The sequence below is a fragment of the Anoplopoma fimbria genome, chromosome 8 (genome assembly GCF_027596085.1).
Source record: "Anoplopoma fimbria isolate UVic2021 breed Golden Eagle Sablefish chromosome 8, Afim_UVic_2022, whole genome shotgun sequence".
Taxonomy (NCBI): Eukaryota; Metazoa; Chordata; class Actinopteri; order Perciformes; family Anoplopomatidae; genus Anoplopoma; species Anoplopoma fimbria.
The window spans coordinates 19642489-19663137 of NC_072456.1; the positions used below are offsets into that span (position 1 = coordinate 19642489).

The window sequence follows — 20649 nt, forward strand, 5'->3', positions numbered from 1 at the left end:
ATGGAGGAGAGCACTGTTAGAGACGTCGAGACTGGTGTGTAAACACGAGCCATACCGGGCTCCTTCTTCGTTGCTTTACGAGCAGAGGGACGCGGGAGATGCCCGGCTGTCTGACATACAAACAGCTGCATGTTTGGGGCTCGCTCCATGTCTTTGTATTGGCGCTAGCGTGAAGTGTGCTAATAGTCTAGCTAGCAGGTACAAGGATGTAAACAAGAGTCATGTCACCAGTGTATGTGCTAGCATTGCTGCTACAGGCAGTAGCCAACCGTATAACGAATAGGATGGCCACGTTAGCATGCCAGGAAACTGCTTACCATTCAGCAGGAGTGCAGGTGTGGTGGCTATGGGTATCTGCTAGCTATGCTATGCTACCTGGAGATGGGTCCTCCAGTGCACTGCTGTGTGGCTAGTGAGCTAGCTGTCAGTGTGACTGGAACCTTATTTGTTTTTCCCACCTTAATTAAATACTTTATCCGTGAATAAATGTCAAAAAAAAATGATAAGGACCACTGTGTTGATACAGAACAAAAAAAAAAAAACAGATTTGAAGCAGAATTGTGTGGATAACGTTACATATTTTAAGAAAAGTACTAATAGTGGATAAAATCAAAGTTCGTGGTCTTTGTTCACGTGATCTGTGACGTGATTTGCAACGTGCTTGCAAACAGAGAACACATTTTACGTTTCTAATGCGTTTAGGATAACCCAATAATGGGTTTTTTTTTTCATCTAGTACTCACTTTGAACCAAACAATCGTAGTTATGCTTTAACCCTTTCATGCATAGAGGTCACTACAGTGGACAGCTATTCAAATATTGTTTTCTTGTATATGCATGGGTTTTGATGGCATAGTTGCACATCAGCCACTACTGTGAGCGCTATTGTAGTGGCTGATGTGCAACTATGCCATCAAAACCCATGCATATACAAGAAAACAACATTTGAATAGCTGTCCACTGTAGTGACCTCTATGCATGAAAGGGTTAATATACAAAAAGGTAATTGGGTTTTTAATATGCATGTACCCACAGATACAAATGATTGGTGCACGTACCGTTACTCTTCTAATATTATGGCTTTTCAGTCAGTTTGTAGATGTTTGGTGATGGTCTCTGCACTGTGTCATGTTTACCACCAGTGCCACGGAATTGTATTGAATGTGGATAGCAGGTGGTAAAAGACGATTACAAGGTGAAATAAAATAAAACATTTTTTCCAAATTAATATTTATTTATACGTTAGTGCCTATTACATTTTGTTTTAAAAAATAACAAAACAATGCACAATACATAAAAGCTTGAAATGCATACAATGTAAAGATTTAGAATGACAGTATCTGTCATTTGCACACCACCAGTGTCCACAAGGGCAAAGTCTCCAAGTGTTAAAATAAAATAAAAAGAAAAGATTTTAACCCTGTTTGTGAAATGTACTGGCCTGTTCACAAGAAAGCCTTCAATAACTATACAAAAAGTACAACTGTAACAAATTAAAATGTATGGCTTTTACTTTTTACTATGCAAAAGCTCAAATAAAGCCACACATTAAAGCAACATTGTTTATATTGTCCATTTGTGCTGCAAAAACAAAAATAAAGATTTATTTTAACCTTTCTATGCTTTATCTATTTGTGTTACTCCGCTTTGCCTGCAGATCCTTTGTATTCTTTGAATTTAAATTGACAAACCTCAATTATTTTGTTATTTTTACTCATAATTTCGGTTAAGTAAGTAAGGTTCTGCATGGCAATATTTGTTTTTATTTAAGGTGAACAATCTAGGACTGTGTTATTCTGTAAAAGAGACTCATTTATTTATAGCTAAAGACTTATGTCCTTTAAAATGAAGTAGATAAAGCTTACTTGTCAAATATTTACTCAACACATTTGCACGAGTGCGACTCATCTTAATCCTACACATTGCACTTTTTTTTCAGGCAGTGAAACTGGAGGAGAGGATGCCTTGGTGGGAAATGTGAACAAGCTGACGGTGAGCCCACCAGGTTACTCAGGAGCTCCACGAAAAGGACATCTGGTTTTTGATGCCTGCTTTGAGAGTGGTAAGTAGTAAACTTGAGGAAGGTACCACAGTAAAATCATGTAGGAGTTGGAAGAGGCTGCAAATAAGCGTTAATGCAAGATTTTGTATGGACGCCTCCCTCATGCAAGACAGCAAACACACAAACATGCAAAAACACAAACGTGCAAAAATATTTTACAGACAGTATTCTGGATAAGGCTTTGCCTTGTCTCTCACAAAATTATATTTAACACATTTACAAATCCTTAAACCTAATAAATGTTCTTATGCGTGTTTGAAAACCTGGAAAAACCTGGAAAATAACAATACTGGCCAACATGTTGACACATTGAGCTGTTTTTGAATCATGAAATGAGCCCCAACTAATACTATTATCATTACTCATAATAATAGTTAATACTGCTACTATGCTACTAATAAATGCTGAATTTACAGTCTGTATTACATTTAATAGAATCAATTCAAATCACAGTGCTTTATATTAAAGGAAGAGTTTGAAGCAGGTTTACAGAAATGTATTCCAGGGTTCTGGTACAAAAGCAGAAGGCATTTTCAGCATATATAATGGTCTGAGATCATTTTGTGTATTGCAACTAACTGTGAGTCTGTGTATCTGAGAGCTCTATCAACGCCGTAACATATCTTGGCAACAGCATAATCAGGGAGTTCATATAAAGATTTATAGAGAAGTGCTAGGCTCTTAAAATCTTTATTATGAATAACTAGATCTCAGCACAGGGACTTAAACGCAGCTCTTGTTTCAGTTATTTTCTTGCAGTCGCCTTCTACTTCTATTCTTCCTGTATTATGGCCAGGGTGGCTAAAATGAGAAATATGTTAAGTACTATACTTGAAAGGGTGATTGACATGTTACCTTGTCCAGCTCTTTTGTTGGAGCTAGGCATACAGTAAGATTAAGTTAATGTGTCATTTGTTAAAAGCCTTTGTTTGCCACTTTGTCTGACAGCTGAATGGCTGAACAATGAAAATAAAGAAGTTATTAACCACTGACATGGTCAGTTGGTTGGACCCACATACAGGCACACAGTCAAGCACACAAGTAGGCCAAGTAAATCAGGGAATCAGCTGGTCTCTCTTGGACAGAATCTCTGTTTGGAGATTAGGTTCAGATGGCACTCAGATTTCATATTTCCTCAGGCAGACTGAGATGAACTTTAACTTCACCCTGTTCACTTTCTGATGTTTGGCCTTGGTGTCATTGTCAAAGTTGATTGTACCTATCATGACGTCCCGGATACACTTTTTCAGAGAGTAAGAGAATACGAGTGAGTTCAGTTGTCACATGTCAGCCCTACTACTAATTAATTCACAAGAGGAAAACCAATCCTGTATGGGCATATGAAGGGATAAATTCGGAAACGGGGAACCTAATCCACAGTTTTGTACTTAGTAGAGGCGTATGAAGATGAGTGCACATTTAGCAGCGCTGCATGAAGATCTAAATAAATGTAACATTAGGAGGATTGTGCTCAGATATCAGTGTGGTGATTGCCCTTTTTATAAATGTTCCTTTTTTCCCAGATGACATGGCCAGAGGAGCTTAGACATTGATTAATGGCCGCTGAGCTTCCACACTGAGATCAGCTAACATACCAGTATCTCTGGCTCCGGATGTATCTCCTGAATGATTTATGGAATTGATATTAATCTCTTTCCAGTAAATGCATTACTAAAGTTACAATGGGGGATGAATTGATGTTTGCCAGCTAATGTCTAGTTAATGCCCTGTTGCTGTTAGCATTAGGGAATTTGTCCACCTTACTTGAAAGCGAGCCTTGATATTAGTTTATCATAGTTCTTTCACAGTGTACTCATTGTGTATGCCTGGATGGATAATTTGTACCAGGCACTTAAATGGTAAAAATGTTCACAAGCTACTGAATCCACTCCATTCACTAATTTAATCAACGCCATCATTTTACCACAGTATGAATGACATTGTTATCCTATAAAGCCAGGGTAGGTAAAATTAGGGACAACAGCAAGAGTAAAATAGATTTTTTTAATAGTTATTCATCCTAAAAATTCAGCCCAGTGTTGCCAACTCTTTTCAAATGAAAGTATCTAGCAGCACTAGCTCCAAAAGTCGCTGATCAAGCAAGAAAGTCACCAATTTGCCCACATTGAGCCTATCCCTTTGGTCTCCCCTCCAAGCCCCTCCCCCAAAATGATCACAATCAACATAAACATCGAACATGGCTATTGTTAGTATTCACAGCTGTCAAACTAGCAGCTTGTGGAAGACTCTGTTGACGTGCAATGAGTGCACAGGCAGAGTGTTCAAAGGTGAAGCCTGTAAAATCATTACTGATTTTACAGGCTAATTACTGTTGGGATGTATAGAAAATCTCAACAAATATAACGTAAAGTATAAGTACATCCCCTACCCTAACGGTATAAATATGCAATATGTTTTATTGACATTTAATGAAATAGAAAGCTGAAATTCTATCTAGAAAATGCATTTGGATCTTAACAACGAGCATTGCTTTATGTGTGTTGGGCTAGCAAAATAAAAAAAAATACATATTTTATTTTATTTATAAGAATCTTTGGAAACCACTGGTAAAATAAGTAAATAAACACAAATTTACCAGTGGAATGACTAATGTTGGCATAATATTAACAGGAATTTATGCATAGAAAAATGGCACCTGTGTTTTCATTTATAAATGATTTCCCTTAAATACAGTTGCTGAGTTACATTGTATAACTCAAACAAAGTGAACCAGGAAATGTTTTATCCCTTGCTTTTCATTGTTACATAAATATTTTCTTGCATTTTTGTTTTTACTTTTAAATGAGCTGAAACTTAAATGTTATATACAGTAATAGTCCAATGTTAATAGAACAAATGTATTTTTAATCAGTGGAAGTGTTGTATTAGAAGATCTACTTATTCAAATACTTTCTGAACTTTTTAAACATCATACATTTTCTTGGTTCATCTAACCAGGAGTATGCCATTTAGTTTTTTTTACAGTAGATTTAGTGCCCATATTCACACTTGATAAGATTTTGTGCATAACTGAAGTAAGGCTTATAAAATGAGCTGCTGTTATTCATACATTCAGTCTGATATCTGTGATACCAACGACAGGAAGGAAATTGGACACGAGTGTGTAAGCTCCTGCCTCTTGTATTGCATGTTGGATGGGCATGTATATTTCTCAGAGCTATTGAAATGGTCTTTGGTGACAGTCTATGTCTATTTTACTCTCTCAAACCAGATTGAATGGCGCATTTCAAGAGGACGTTTTCATTTGAAATTTATGCAGAACTATAACTCACTGAGTTTCTTTTGCCCCCCCCCCCCCTTATTTTCTTCCTTTGGTCGACAGCTATCTGGATCCCATGTACGATTTGAAAAAGCACAGATTTTATTTTGTTGCGTTCCTATAGCACAGAATAAAATCTAATTGGTTTATTAAAATAGACACTGGTTATGTAAGCTGTTTGCCAAAGGTATAAAACCTCATTTACATTTAGATGAGGCTTAATTCACTTTGTTGTCGGTACTATGCTGATCAGAGTCAGTGATGGCCCGCAGATTTACATACAGTAGGTGTCTCAGCCAACAGGTCTAACACTGAGTTATTCTGAAGCATTAAAAGCCTTCTCCAACTTCTGCTTAACGAAAACATACAGTATGACGATGACCTCGACTATGAAGTGTTTGGTACAGTAGAACTTCAACATCATGACTATTTTTTTAAAGTCATTGCAAACCTTACTTATTGCTTTAGTTGTCTGTGTAGAGAGCAATATGCAAACGCTCATTAACATATGCAAATGTGGCTTTACTCGTTGAGATCATCTTTTTATGCTACTTAGGACAATGCAAAATCATGGTAGAGAATTGAAGACTTTGTTAATCTGTAAACATTAAGTCTTGGCCCATTGTTGTGTATTGTGTCAAGAGGCAGAGATTCATGAAAGTGATAAGAGCAGCCTAATTGTTTTTTAGAGTGAAATCCAAATGACATTCTTATCTTGTCTTGTCACATTTGTTTCGTCACACACTCCCAACTGTTGACATTTTCAGCTAAGTCCCAAATTCTTTTGCGGGTGGATCCTCACAATGTCGCTGCACTAAAGTACCATCTGTCTCTACAAAAGATGAGACTGGCAGTGCGGGCGTATTGTTTTACTGCACCTCTGGACTCTGCACCAGATGTAATTAAGCACTCATTGATTAGTCAGACGGCTGTCTGCTGACAATGACTTACATAGTCAAAGAAATTCCCCGGGGGTGACAAGTGTTTAATGGGGTCCATTGATAAGCACAACTCATAGACTCATCTGGCTTCACAATCAATTCACTCAATACAATCCAACTTATATGGCAGACTGGAGGACAGATATGCACATAATGGTTTTTCTGTCAGTGAGGGATCAAATAGTCAAGGCCTTTTGAGACGTACCGTATTTTCCGCACTATAAGGCGCACTTAAAAGCCTTTAATTTTCTCAAAAAACGACAGTGCGCTTTATAATCCGGAGCGCCTTATATATGGATTAATTCTGGTTGTGCTTACTGACCTCGAAGCGATTTTGTGTGGTACACGGCGCTCTGTCAAAATGTTTTAGTACGACTTTGGTAAACTACAAAGCCGCACCGCTTGCAGCATTACGGCCACCGTAGTCAGGAGCGTCGCGGAGTAATACATACTGTGCTTCACCATAATATTACAGTGTGTGTGTATAAGGACCCCAAAATGGCACCGGTCAAGAGACACGCTTACGACGCGGACTTCAAACTCAAGGCTGTCAGTCACGCAGTAGAACATGGGAATAGAGCAGCTGCGAGAGAATTCAACATTAATGAATCAATGGTACGGAAGTGGAGGAAGCAAGAAGATGTGTGAATACGCTCATTAACGTTTGAACAATGTTGAGAGTTATTGTGAACACGTTTAATAAAGTTTGACTGACTGACTGACTGTTTTGTTTCGCTTAATGCGCCTTATAGTCCGGTGCGCCTTATATATGAAAAAAGATCGAAAATAGACCATTCATTGACAGTGCGCCTTATAATCCAGTGCGCCCTATAGTGCGGAAAATACGGTATGTATTTTTGTTTCTCCGTGTTGCTATCCTTTACTTCTTTTTTTTTGTCTCGAATATCAGACATTAAATAAGTATAAAAAACCCTATTGTACAGTGTGACAATATTAGTAAATCACATTTTATGAATGTCCTATCTAACCTACTCATGTATACCAATAGCTTCTGAAGTTACAAGGCAATCTTCTCGCACATTTCTTCAGATGTCTTAAGTAATTGAAATAGTTGAGTATTGTATTTGTCTACTATATCTCCTATTTACTGTTTTCACTCGACATCGTATTCACTCAATATAATCTTCTTAATTCAAAATACAATGTTTACAGATTATTCTGTGTTGTTAGTTTGGTGGTTAATTATGCAGTACAATATCTGACACGCTAAACTATGAAGTTAGAGGAGTGAACGCTCACTACTGTCCTGATCATCATCAGAGATAAGTCAAAAGTAGGTCAATACCTGGGTTTGTGCTTTAACCAACACTTTCTCTAAATTAAGACTTCCACCTCTGACATTAAAGACCTCATAGAATCGCTCAAGCACTTCATGGACTAGCAGATTTTAAATCACCCCTCAGTAATGGTAATTGATGAAGAAATATTTCCTTTATCGTCGAGACAAAGCAATGAAAAAGCGAGAAAAATGGCTGACAGGAGATAAGTAATGAGGATAAATGTCGTAGAAAATATTTCCACTGTTCACTGATGATGAAAGTCTCGTTGTTTTTCCCTTTTTTTTTTCTCCCCCCTTTAATTTTCTCGTTCCTTTCTTCCAACACTGAACAGTGTATTAAATCGGTCCGGCCTTATCTTCTCCCAGAAATGGTCATGTTGCTGCTGCACAGTCCCTCTGAAGAATGACTGATTAGTCGTAGCCGAAGCAACATTTACAGAGCAAAGACAGAGAGATAGAAGCGTAGAGCAAGAGGGAGAGATGGCTGGGAAGAGGACAAGAAATAAGGGAGTACAGAAGAAAATAATAATATGAATACTGGGGGGGGGGGGGGCTGGTTGGGAGAGAACGCAGTCAAGCTTGTCAGAAGATATTTATATACTCCAGAGTGCCCCATGAATCAGGATAGTTGAGTTTCCATTGATTAAAGAAGAGGGAAACGTTTTTACAATCAAGCTAGATGCTCAGAATGAGTGGCTTTAAGGAGGCCGGAGCTCGCTGCAGTATACAGCTCTCTGCCTCCCTCTCTCTGATGGAGCAACCCAGAAGGAGAGCCAGGAAAAATGGAAATAATCTTTTTTTATCTTTTTTTTATCTTTTTTTTCTTCATTCAACATGATCATAATTCAGATATCTCTTTCCTTTCACGCAAGGATGTTTCTCAGAATTGTGCACTCATACGGTTTTCGATGTTGCACATGAACTGTATTTAGTTTTCTTGCGTATCTCACCAGCCAAAGATTGCTCTAAATCTTATGGGCTTTCCAAAACAAGATCCATTCGTCTGAGTGGGAGGGAGCACTCCTGACATCTGATGTATTGAGAGGCACTCCCAGTCTCTATGTCTCTCTTACATGTCCTTGGCAGCGGAGAAGCTTCACTGCTCAAATCACTAAATGGCCTCTCCAGTTTCCCTTTTAGCAGTTTTCTCTTCTCTCTCTTTCTTTTAAGAGTGGAGTATGGAGATAAATTTGAGTTGTCCAGGGACCGTTGGCAAGACCTTTGCTTTTGATTTATGCTATTTATTGGCCATTTGTATCCATAAGAGATTACTCTTTATTATTATTGTGTTTTTTATTATCGCCATGTCCTATCTCTGGCTTTCTTCGGGCATATTTTGTCGGTTTTATGTCCTTTTTTGTGCCATATCATGTCATGTGAGTTGGGATGTGTTATATTCGTTTGACCCTGAGGGGACACTTCCCAACAGGGGCAATGCTTAGCACAAAAACCTGCATGCAGTTTCTATAAAGCAACTGTATATTTTAATATGGATCAAGACCACTTTTTTAAGTTCTCGGTCTCAGACTCGGGATTTTATTTCAAGATCAGTCAAGACCACATCTGCTGGATTGTCACTAAATTGCCTGTGCATCGTTTGATTAATTTGTTAACATCATTACTGTGTTTGCTGATAGAAAACAAAGGAACTTTACCGCACATAAAATTCCCCTCTGCAATGCCTTTTGATTATTTTATCAATACACTTTTCCTGGTACACTAATACATACACACATATACATTATATATGGCAATAAAAGAGGCGAATAAAGGGAAGTCTTCATTTTTATTCTGTGGGTGTTTTTATGGGCATGTGGATCTTTCCGAGCAATTTCGTGAGTGCCTCAGTGGTTTGCATGTTCCACATTTAATTTCAAGCATGTCATGCGGTGTGGAACATGCCCCGGTCTAGACTTGATTTGCCCTCGCCCTGTCTTTGTCTTGATCTTGACTTGGTCTCAACCCCTCAAAGTCTTGATCTTGTCCTGGTCTCGATACACTCTGATCTTCGTCATGATTTGGTCCGTGTGTAGGTGGTCTTGACTACAACACTGATTGGTGACATTTTGCTAGCTCTGGCTAACATAATACTTTAAGCTAGCACCTTGCTGATCGATACTGCGCATGTGCAACCGTCAACAGAGATGAGAAAGAAGCGAGATAGCCTTCTCGTTAGCTACTTCTATCAAAGACTTGGGATTTACGGAACAGGTAGTAAGTGACACAAGTTGTTATTCCTGTGTAGCATAAGTGAGCTGACAAATCATAGGAATACGTGATATCCGATCCGTGCATAGACTTGGAATTCGCCCATACCTGATCTTGAATTTTAGACTGAATTGGAGGCTTTTGCAATACTAGTATTAGAAACAACTCTAGTTAAAAGGCAACTGTGGCTAACAAGTCATTTTAACTTAAAAGGTTATTTCAGTGTTATACTTCTGCTTATAGCTTACCTTTTGTTTGTTATCTTAATTTGATTGTCTGAGCAGAACAAACCAAAGGTGGTCAATGTGAAAATGACAATAACTGCACACAGCATCTATCTTCCTTTATCACATGGCTTCACGTGTGCTTGACTGAGTGCTCTGCCATGGGAGGTGAGAAGTGATATCAGTAGGATTGCACGGAATGCAGAGCAAATGAAACAGAGCGATAATCCCGTCTGACACTCGGGCCTGTTGCATACGGCCACGTTTAATCACTGAGTGAACACATTGGCTCAGTGGCCGTGGTCGGAGATGCCTCCTCTGCCAGGAAGTAGTACAAACAACCTCGGCGTTTTGTAAGTTAATTGTTGATGATTCCGATATGAGCTTTGCATGGGAGAAAACGGCCAGCACCTCATCTTCTCAAAATGTCACCAAATGCTAGCAGCAGCAGCAAGCATGTTTTGGACTTTTTCAGTAATGAAAGGATTTGATTATCAACTGTATACACGGTGTGGCTGTGCGATTTGGAAAGGTTAAGGGGAGGAATATTTAGACCCTGGATTTGTTTAAAAAAAAAAAAAAAAAAAAAAAAAGCCTTTTTGTTACAAACAAATTGGCGCTGTTGTTACTTCCCCTGTATTTAAGGATGTGGTTTGACACGAACAGGTTTAACTTTGTTGGCGTTTTTAAATCCCAGCTTCAGGCTATTTTGTCTTCTAAATGTATGTTGGAGCATCACTACTCCTTGGCTCAGGGCCTGCCTCTAGCATCTCCATACAAGTGTGCCGTAAGTGAAAATTACTGCAACCAGGTTTCGGCATTGCACTAGTGGCGCTCGCGGACAAGGCTCCGGTGATTCATCCAGTAATTCATTTCCAAGCAATTCCTGACACCATAAACACAGACGTCTCATTTTTCATCCCAGTCAACACTGCACGGTTTGGGAAAATGGCGAGGATTTGTAATGCTTTACCAGTTCGTGTTTCTCAAGATGCCTGTGTTTATTTTGCTGATTTATTTAGAAAACCTCTCGGTGAGATGAGCTTCATTGGTGTGCCAGGGTTTGTTTGATAACACAAATTCATGTACAGAATATGCTTCTACAGTGAAGGGTGAAATACTGATAGGAGCAGAATTTTGATATTATACATTTTGGTCTGAATCCAGGCAGCTATATTGTAGGTCTACTGCTCAAAGTAAACAGCATTGAAATTCACTCCTCGGGGGCAAATGCTGTTATCCCGATTCTTTTTCGGTGGACATTTCAAACAGTTCTTAATAGTGAACATGTTGGAATGTGCTGTAGTTTTTACAGACTAAAGTAATATCTATTTGTTTGAGAGGTTCTCAGATGTTTAGCCTTATTTTCAAAATATACTGTTTACTGTATTTACAGTGTTTACTAGTGGATAATCACACATAAAGGAAATCATCTCTACTTGAATCTTTAGTGCAACTATAACAGATTACATGAAAAATGTTTCTAAAGATGAAAGCTCTTGCAGTTAAAAAACAAACATTTGGAGAAAAAGTTCAACTACAATTTCCACAGAGTATTATATTAAAGATAAGTAAATAAGATAAGATAAAACTTTGTTTATCTCGATGCAACAGTTGTGATACAAAGAGGGAAAAGTGTAAAGAGTGCAACGATAACAAAATGTGCAAATAAGAAAACTTTCATGAAATAGCGTTCTTGGATTTTTTTGGCAATTTGGGAGCAATGAAATCACCTTAAAAAACACAATATTGTCATTTTTATGACTTCTTAAAGAATCTTTGGTAAATTGCAAACAGTTGCTTATTAACACATCCAGACATGCATCACAATTAGCTTAACCTGGAGTCTTGGCTGTGGTCATGAATCTCAGTCCAATATTCTCTCTTTTAGCTCCGTTTTGGTCTGAACCCAGCCATGGTCTCCATGGTGTCTGGAGACCATGTGATGATGATGAGAGCTGTTAGAGTAAATTAAAAGTAGCACATTGGCGAATTTCAGACGTGTTTGGTTGCTGATGAAAGGATTTAGCATGTGTCACGTTGAAGATGATGTCACGTGAATTCATGAAGCATCTATGTTGCTATGTTGCTACGTTGCTACGTTGCTACGTAGCTACTGAAACATTATAAGAGAAAGACCTGCCGTTTGAAAGTAAGTAGCACTAGGAGACAAATGGTGACATAATATTGCTAGATACAACACACCCTCAAACAAGTCTTTTAGAGAAATATATAACAATCACTAAAATGACATGAGAAATTATTTCCAAACACTCCTTTCTGTGGTCGAGCAGGATTTTTGTAACAATACTAAACTGTTTTTTTTTTTTACTTTTAATTTAACAACTCCACTCCACTTACTGAGATTGTCTCCCAGTGCTTCAGTTCTTAAGGGTACATCCCATCCTACTCCCATCATGATTTTAACCACAAAGTTATGCAGATATGTCAAGATACAAAGACGTTTGGAGTCCTTAGTTTCTCAATGAAGTCATCCCAGTTATGATCTCTGCATCATCACTCAGGCTTCATCAGGAACCTCCTTCTGTGATGGTAAAACTTCATCCCAAAAAGCTCCCTGCGCTCTTCATCAATGATGAATTATGTCAAAATTGAATTACCAAATTATGTCTCTTAATCTCCCATATCGGATGGTATAAAAAGGGATTATCTTGTCATAGGATGGATTACTTTTATGTTATATGTTATAAAAAAAAGATATATATATTTTTACTTTGTGAATTTTTACATCTCTATCCTAATTTCTCTTAATTGCACGATGGTTTGGGTGCTGTGCCTGGAAAAATGCTTGCTGAAAGACTCCTTGATCCTCTGCCAAGGCTTTTGAATGGCATTCAGTAATGCCTTTTCCTGCTTTTCTTTTTTTTTTTTTCCTTTCTGAAAACCTGGCATTGCATTGACAGTAGCAGCACTTAATATAATTCCCTAGATTGGAAAGCCGTTTCACAATGAGAGATTTCCTCTGCGTGGCTCCTAACTGTTAAAAAAACCCACCCTTGGATTTACAGACCTCCTCTCTCCTGATTTGCTCAACTCTGGGATTCACTCTTGCCACTTCACCTTTTAGCCTGTTAAATATGGACCGATCTGATTAGCACACACAATGGACTGGACTGGTCAATCAAATAAATACAGAAAGAGCGCCAGTGGTTAAGTAGATTACAAGAAGGATTCTTGACATTAGCGATGGAGATCAAGTGTTTTAAGTATGGGCAGTGGTCCGGCCTTAGAACAAATACAGCCGATTTTATTGCTGTACTGGATTAACTGGGCGGTACTTCATTTGAGAAACTGCAGTCCACTTTGGGGTGATTTGTTTGCTCTAGAATGACAGGACATAGGCGCTGGAAAGAAAAACAGTTGCTTTTTGTCTGGCTCTCCTTCATTTTTCGATGACCGGCGTTTTCTGTTCTTCCTTGATTTTGTTTTTCTTTTCTTGCTGACCTATTGGTTATTGGCCAGTGATTTCTTGCCTCCCTTGTTTCTCTTCTTTTCTTGCATCGGCTCGCTGTGTTCCTGAACTCATTACAGAGCAATCAGCCCCAGGCGTTGAAGTGTGCACCCAGAGGGAGCAATAACTGTAAATAAACACTACTGCAGGCTCTCCGATAACATGTTACCAAGATGATAACAGCCCTTCTTAGCAGGCCTGTTGACCTTCTCCTTGCCTTAGGCTTGCCAAGGACTCCTCAGCTCCCCGCACTTTTATCTCCTAACTCTCCTCCACCACTGGAGCCCGCTGGAAAGATTACTACTGAGGAAGAGAGGAAAGGGAAGGAGGGAGTTGCATCAAGAGAATATAGAGAAGAGGAGAAGAGAAAAAAAGCGATGAGGGAGAGAGTGCTTGGAGGAGAAGACACAAAACGAGATAGAACAACAAAGAGTCGACCTGGGCAGTTGTCCCGCTGCCATCGCCGCCACCTCCTCTGTCCCTTCCCAGTCTTTGTAGGGCTCAACATAATTAACTTGTTAAAAGATAGCATGAAATTGGAACAGACTCGTTTGCCACCAACACACAGGACTCACCAAAAGCAAAAGATAAAGAGAGAGAGAGAGAGGGGGAGAGTGACGGACAGATGAGTAGACAGAAAATAAGTGTAAGAGAGAGGATGAGAACTGAGGGAAGGCGGTTTCCAAATTCTGATAAAAACAGCATCCAACCAGCTAACAAACTGGTTTAGGCTTGAGAAACAGATGAAAGTAAAGATTTCAATTCCTCATGGTTCACTCTCCAATACTAATGCAGAGTGTCTGACAGTAGCATGTCCAGAGCTGTGGGGCTAACGCACTGTCTGGATGAGATTGATAATACAATTAAGCCAGTTCCAGTATGAATGCATCACTATGACCCATTACCACACCAACCTCTTCAGATGGAGCGTACCAGTCTAGCTCTAGGGCCTTTTGGACGGAACAAAATACAATTATAAAAAGGGCTAGCTAGAAAATGTGTTCTCTTTAGAATGTGCAGGCAGGCCTGTACATCATCAGATATGTGTGGGCCGCCTGCATATCTCACTGCTGTCCCCGGGCCCAGTTTTCTTCATATTGAAACGAGGAGCTCACTGGAGCGTAGTCGGACTCATAACAAAATGTTTTTTTTTTTTTTTCTTCTCCCTTATTGTCCCCTCTTATTGTTTGCTCTTATCCTGATTTTGTTGTGTATTAAGATTATTTTCACAATTTTCAACATTATGTTTACAAATACACAATCACTTATTGTGTGCGTGTGTGTGAGTGTCTGTCTTGGGCTATATAACATATCAGACCAGATTGTTTTAGATATTACATTTAAATTAAATTATGTCTTTACATTCAGACAATATTGTGGACAGGAAAATATAATATAATATGTTTTTTAAACAGATCATGTTCTAAAGTGCGATGAAGATATTTACATTTCAAAAGTTAGTAATAGAGTATTGTTATGGTTTGTCGCTGAGGTGTTTCCCTTAGAGCCCTGTGGTTTGTTTGAGGCGATGTCTCTAATTGCTGGTGCGACTATAATTGATTGCACTAATTGATCATGCTTCGGGTGATAAACTCAGTTTGTGGTACTTATTGTCTTTGTTGGCGCTGATCATCAACAAACCGGTTATTGATCTGTTTCATGTTGAACTTAGATTAACAATGACTTAGCTCCTTTTGGAACGGTATGATTCCCTTCATGGCCTAACAGAGCGTTGCAACTCTGCCAAAGTATCTCCACATCCCAGACCTCCGACCTTCCTCGATTTGGCTAAGAATACTGAAGCCTCATATCCGACTCAGTTGAACTTTGGAATGTCCTTCAGTTCTTTAATTGGACTACAGAACAAAGGTTTCTCTTCCCGCCAAGTATTGGGCAGGAGAACTGACTAAAAGGACCCATCACTTTTTTAACTAACATATGGCGTGTAAGTATTGTTTTTAAGGTATCTTATCATCACCTTGAGTTTGTTAAGCAACCAGCGGAGACTCCAGGAAGTGACTCCCAAAAAATAACCTGGCACATAAATCCGCATAAAGCCACAACTTGACATTTTAACACTTAAAACAAATAAGATATCATTTGTTAATCAGTAAGCAAATTTAGTCAGATTTAGTTCACTTTTAACATAGCCAGGCTAACTGTTTCCACTCGTTTCCAGTCTTTATGCTATGCTAAGCTACCAGGCTGCTGGCTGTGTATCGTACAGACATGGGAGTGGTATAAATCTTCTAATCTAACTCTCTGTAATGAGCACATTTTTCAAAAAGTTTAACTTATCCTTTAAGGTTGACGGTCCCCAGCCTTTAAACAGTTTTAAAAAGATTGACTGCAGTTTAGTATACCTGTTAGGTAGTTAGCTTGTGGAAACTTGGAGGTGACTTCTTTAATCTTGCCTGCAGATGAAGTGATAAGACATCAGGGGAGAAGGCAGGCTTTAAGAAGTCATGAGGCAGGAGATTGATGTTGCCTCTGTGACAACTTGCCTTCAGACGAGGGGGGGGGGGGAGGCTGGGAGAGAGAGGCAGAGAGAAAACCAGACGTTTAGCTGCAGGTCTAAACTGAGACCCCTTCACTATGGCTGCCGCTGCTGGCTGCCTGGAATCAATTCTATCTTTATCAGTCCCCCTCTTCTGTGTCCAGGTATCCTCCTCAGACCGCAGAGCAGCCGGGGGGAAAACTGATGTGTTTTCCAATAATGAAATGGAACACGGCAAAAAATAAGTTTAAAAAGGTGCCTGGCTGTGTTCCCTCAGTAGTATAGCACTCATTTAATCTCTTGTCTGGTGTTTAAACAAAGTTGTGGCTATGCCGATGTCAGTCAAAATAAATTAAATGTGCAATCTGCTGTGGGTGTGTATGTGTAGATTGTCCATTAGCAGTAGGTGTTGTTAATTATGGTAAAGTAAAACTTAATTGCTGTACTAAACATGTATTTGTATGCAAATATATTTCATGTATTTTTCCAACATACTGTGGAGAACCTGTGTGTGAAAATATGTAAGGATTCAGGACACAACAGCCGACAGGTCTGCTAAGTAGGAAGCACTGTAACCAGAGAGTCTATTTCATTTTGAAACAACTGCCTATTACCATTCTAATGGCTGGTTGTGTGAGTGAGTTCCACCTCGGGCCTGAGGCAGGCGGGCCTGCTGCTGCTGTACGATGATCCATCTGCATGGCAGAAACCATCCATCCAGTGTATAGCTACAGGCTGAAGGCCGGCCCATTGTGTGGGCTGAGCACTGTGACTGCTCCCTCTTGTACCTCCATAATGGGATTACATTAGCCAGGTTCTTCTGCTCCCTCTCCAGCTCTCTCTCATATATACACACACACACACACACACACACACACACACACACACACACACACACACACACACACACACACACACACACACACACACACACACACACACACACACACACACTGAGGCTGTGAGCCCATGTGTGAATGACTGACTGTCCACTTGGCCACCTCGTGTTTGCACCCTGTTTACTTGCCTATGGCCCTGTGTAACGATGCAGGTTTCATACCCATTTTACAAACATGTTTGTTTTCCGCATAAATATATAGCGTTGTGTGATTTCCACTTTTCTTGAAAAAAAAAAGAATACTCTTAAATTTGCTGTTTGTTCTTCATTTGTTTTCATGGTAGTGTGTTTGTGAGAGAGAAAGAGAGACAGAGGGAGAGGAGGAATCGAAGAGAGACAGACAAAGATAGAGAGAGACGGAGGGTTTTGTTCAGAGTTTTCCTCAAGGAGAGGCTGTCATGTGTAAAATCTTGTTCAGAACCAGCAATTGTGTTTTGTTGGGCTGCACCAGCAGGGCTAAGCTGTTCGTTGAAAACCAATTTGTTAATGTCTAACCGCTGCACTAGTTTTCCCTCAAGGACAAAGATTGATATTCAACATAACCTGCCAAGACACCACTGAAGAAGAATATGGAGAGTGATGATACTCAAGAGGAATTATGAAAGAGATCTCAAGGACTAGAAATCTTTTTTTTCTCCCTCTTTCTCATCTTCTCTCAGTCTGTAGTTCATTAGCTTCACTTACATTAATACAGTCTGTCTGTTCTGTAAAGAACCAAAAATATTCCCTGACAAATCTGGCGTACTGTGCATCGCTTCTCAACATCATACAGACTCAACATAACTTATATTTGCTTTATCTATTTCAGAGGACATTTCACAGAAATCAGTTGGCCGTTTACACTAGTTAAATACTAAATGATAGGGGATTGATTAAAAGGGTCAGGCTACCAGCCCACCAAAGCGTTTGAATCTGGAGGTAGCCACCATAAAATTAAAACGGGGATCAATGGCATGTCATATCTCGCTGCTCCGCGGGCTGAACATGTAATTCTAACGTTGAAGCTGCAGCCATCTCTCACGTCAGGCCCTCCAGCATCGGGTTCAATAACCCAGCCGCCCATGGCTGCTGTCTATTGCTACCCATGCTACAGTATTCAATAGCACACGGGTACTGAGTTTGGTCTCTATCTTTAGGCTCTTCTGCAGAAAACCAGCCAGTAACAGTGGTACCAGGAGTGTATACATATTAGTGTATTTCTGTTTTTTATAGAGATCCACAGCTTGTTATATAGGTATTTGAAGAACTGTAGGAATATTTCAAATGTCTCCTTTGAAAGCACTTGGAGGAAGGAAAACGTAGTATTCATTGTCCCAAAGAGACTATGTGGTTGTTTGTCTTAGCTTCTACCTTCATTCTTATGTGGACTATTGTGTCTGACGTGGTTGTCACACAGCCTTGAAAACCTATTCACCCAACATGCATCTTTTGCATGCATGGCTTGTTTTCTTTACTAAAATTACCACAGAGTTTCAAGGCAATCTTTTTTGAGGAGGAAGTGTTCATGCTGCTTGGTGACAATGTTATCACATGGCAGTCCAGGAAATGTCACCCCTTCAGTTTGAGCAGTAAACAGTTCGGAGACTGTGCTATCTCTCTGTTCCCATACCGCCGTGTCCACACTAGAATTTTTTTTTTTTTCTTTAGACAGACTTGCAGGCAGACTGTCTGAAATCTCTGGTATAAAAGAAGTATGGGGATCAGTGTTTTCAGATTTCAAGAAAAAAGTTGCATTTTACGAGGAAAAAGTTATTTTATTATGAAAACAAGTCATTGTATTACAAGAAAAGGGATATATGTCAGTGTCTCAATGTTTTAGATCGTATTGCGTAATAAGATCACATGTGCATATTTTAACATCTTTAGAAATATTGCATCTTTTTCTCCTTAAATGATTCCCTCTTTCTAAAAATCTTTCTTTCACAGTCGCCCTAATACTCAGTTGTATTTTCTGGTTTTTGATCAGGATAACCATATTGTACAGTAAAATAAAATAATTTACAGACCTTAAAGGGGACAACTTGTGTGCCATGAAAAACTTGCTTTAAATCATATAAGGAGGGTGTGATTAGATTTCAGCTAAACTTTGCTAACTTTGCTACAGATTCTACAGGGATTTTTTTTCCCTTTCAGTTTGGGATTATTATGAATTCAAGTATATAACTTCACCTTGCACCTACACACCTACACACACACACAAACAAACACACACACACACACACACACACACACACACACACACACACACACACACACACACACACACACACACACACACACACACACACACACACAAACAAACACACAGCGGTTTGTTGGCTGGTTGTTGTGCACATCAGTATTCAGGATTTCAGGATTCAGTGAGTGCAACCACAGGCAGCCTGAGGGCGTCACAAGGAGCGCCTAGTAGTCTTTTGTCACACTTGCCTCAAAGAGTTCTGCTGTGGATGAATTCCTGTGAGGTGAAAAAGACAAACAGTATATTGGCCTCCATTTACACCCAATTCATTCCTAATTGAGTGAATAAAACTTGATTGTGCTTTGCAGCCAGCTAGCAGCGTGTTTTTGCCGCTTTCCTTCTGTAATTACGGTGATGTTTTGTAAAATCTTTCTATCATCATCAGTGATGATAGCAAAACCCTCTGATTTGCGAAAACGCATTGAAAACAAAGCAAATTACCATCACAGTTTTTGTTTCTGCATCGTCTCTGACAGCATTTGTAACAACCTGTCAAATCTTCTCCTGGCTTAACGACATACAGTAGTTTCACTCGCTGCGATGCAACCGAACCAATCACGGAGAAACATTGATTAGCATCCTTTTCAGGTTGTTTCCAGTTGACTGTGTAGTGAAATCCTATAATGATGTGAGGATGATTTTCACAGTTGAGATTCACAAATCAATGTATTGATTTCTGATAATGGTTTAGGCCAGTTTACTCACTTTAAATCTTCAAAAGCATATACCCCCCATATAAATAATGAAAGTTCCCCCAGAGAGTGGTTGTGTTTTTATCATTGAATAGCGTTATTAAGACTCGGATAGGAGGGGTGACCTTTGGGGCCATTATCAACTTGGTGCAGTGTCGGCCCTGAATTGCTCTGATGTCGGTAGGAGAGATGATCGATTTGATCCACATCTTTGTGGAACAGGTGCTGCTCTGCTGTCTGTCTCCTCTCTTTGTCCGTGTTTGCTAGCTGCAGCTGTGGCTGGTTCAACCCTCCGCCTGCTCTTGGCTTTATCTGCGTTCAATGGCAGAAGATTGCGTTGCAAAACCAGCCAAAAGCCGAGTCCCTTCCTGCCTGACACTTCTCAGTTAGCCAGCCACCGTGCAAAACGAACCAGGGCCGGACAGTCGGTGCCTCAGTCATCGAATCAATCATCTCTCTCTTAGTGATGATGTCACACAAAAGTTATCATATCAAGATACGGCGGTTGACTGTTGTCATGGCTAAATGAAGGATCATTTAAAATGTATCAAAATGTATCATAGTTTGAGATCATAAATACTTCAGAACGTAGATATTTTTTCTGAAATCACGTTTCCCTAACCCTAACTAAATAAAAGAGTTTAACATACTTTAAAATGCACCATGTGCTTTGGATTATTTAAGTGATAAATGTATGTTATAGTTAAAGAGATGATTCATTTTTTTAGAACGTTTTTCACACGTCGCCTCTCTGTGTCTTCACACATACATAAACCACGCCCCACAACATGTTCTCACAACATGTCTGCATGCTTTCTGTGTGTGTGGGTGTGTGT

General features: G+C 39.4%; 1 protein-coding gene across 1 annotated transcript in view; it reads left to right on the forward strand.

The window, feature by feature from the left end:
* agbl4 (AGBL carboxypeptidase 4) overlaps positions 1-20649 on the forward strand; it is a 255172-nt gene continuing 234523 nt past the window's right edge. The window contains exons 1-2 of the mRNA XM_054603430.1: positions 1-34; positions 1940-2062. Coding sequence (XP_054459405.1) covers positions 1-34; positions 1940-2062 — 157 coding nt within the window. The remainder of the gene's footprint in view (positions 35-1939; positions 2063-20649) is intronic.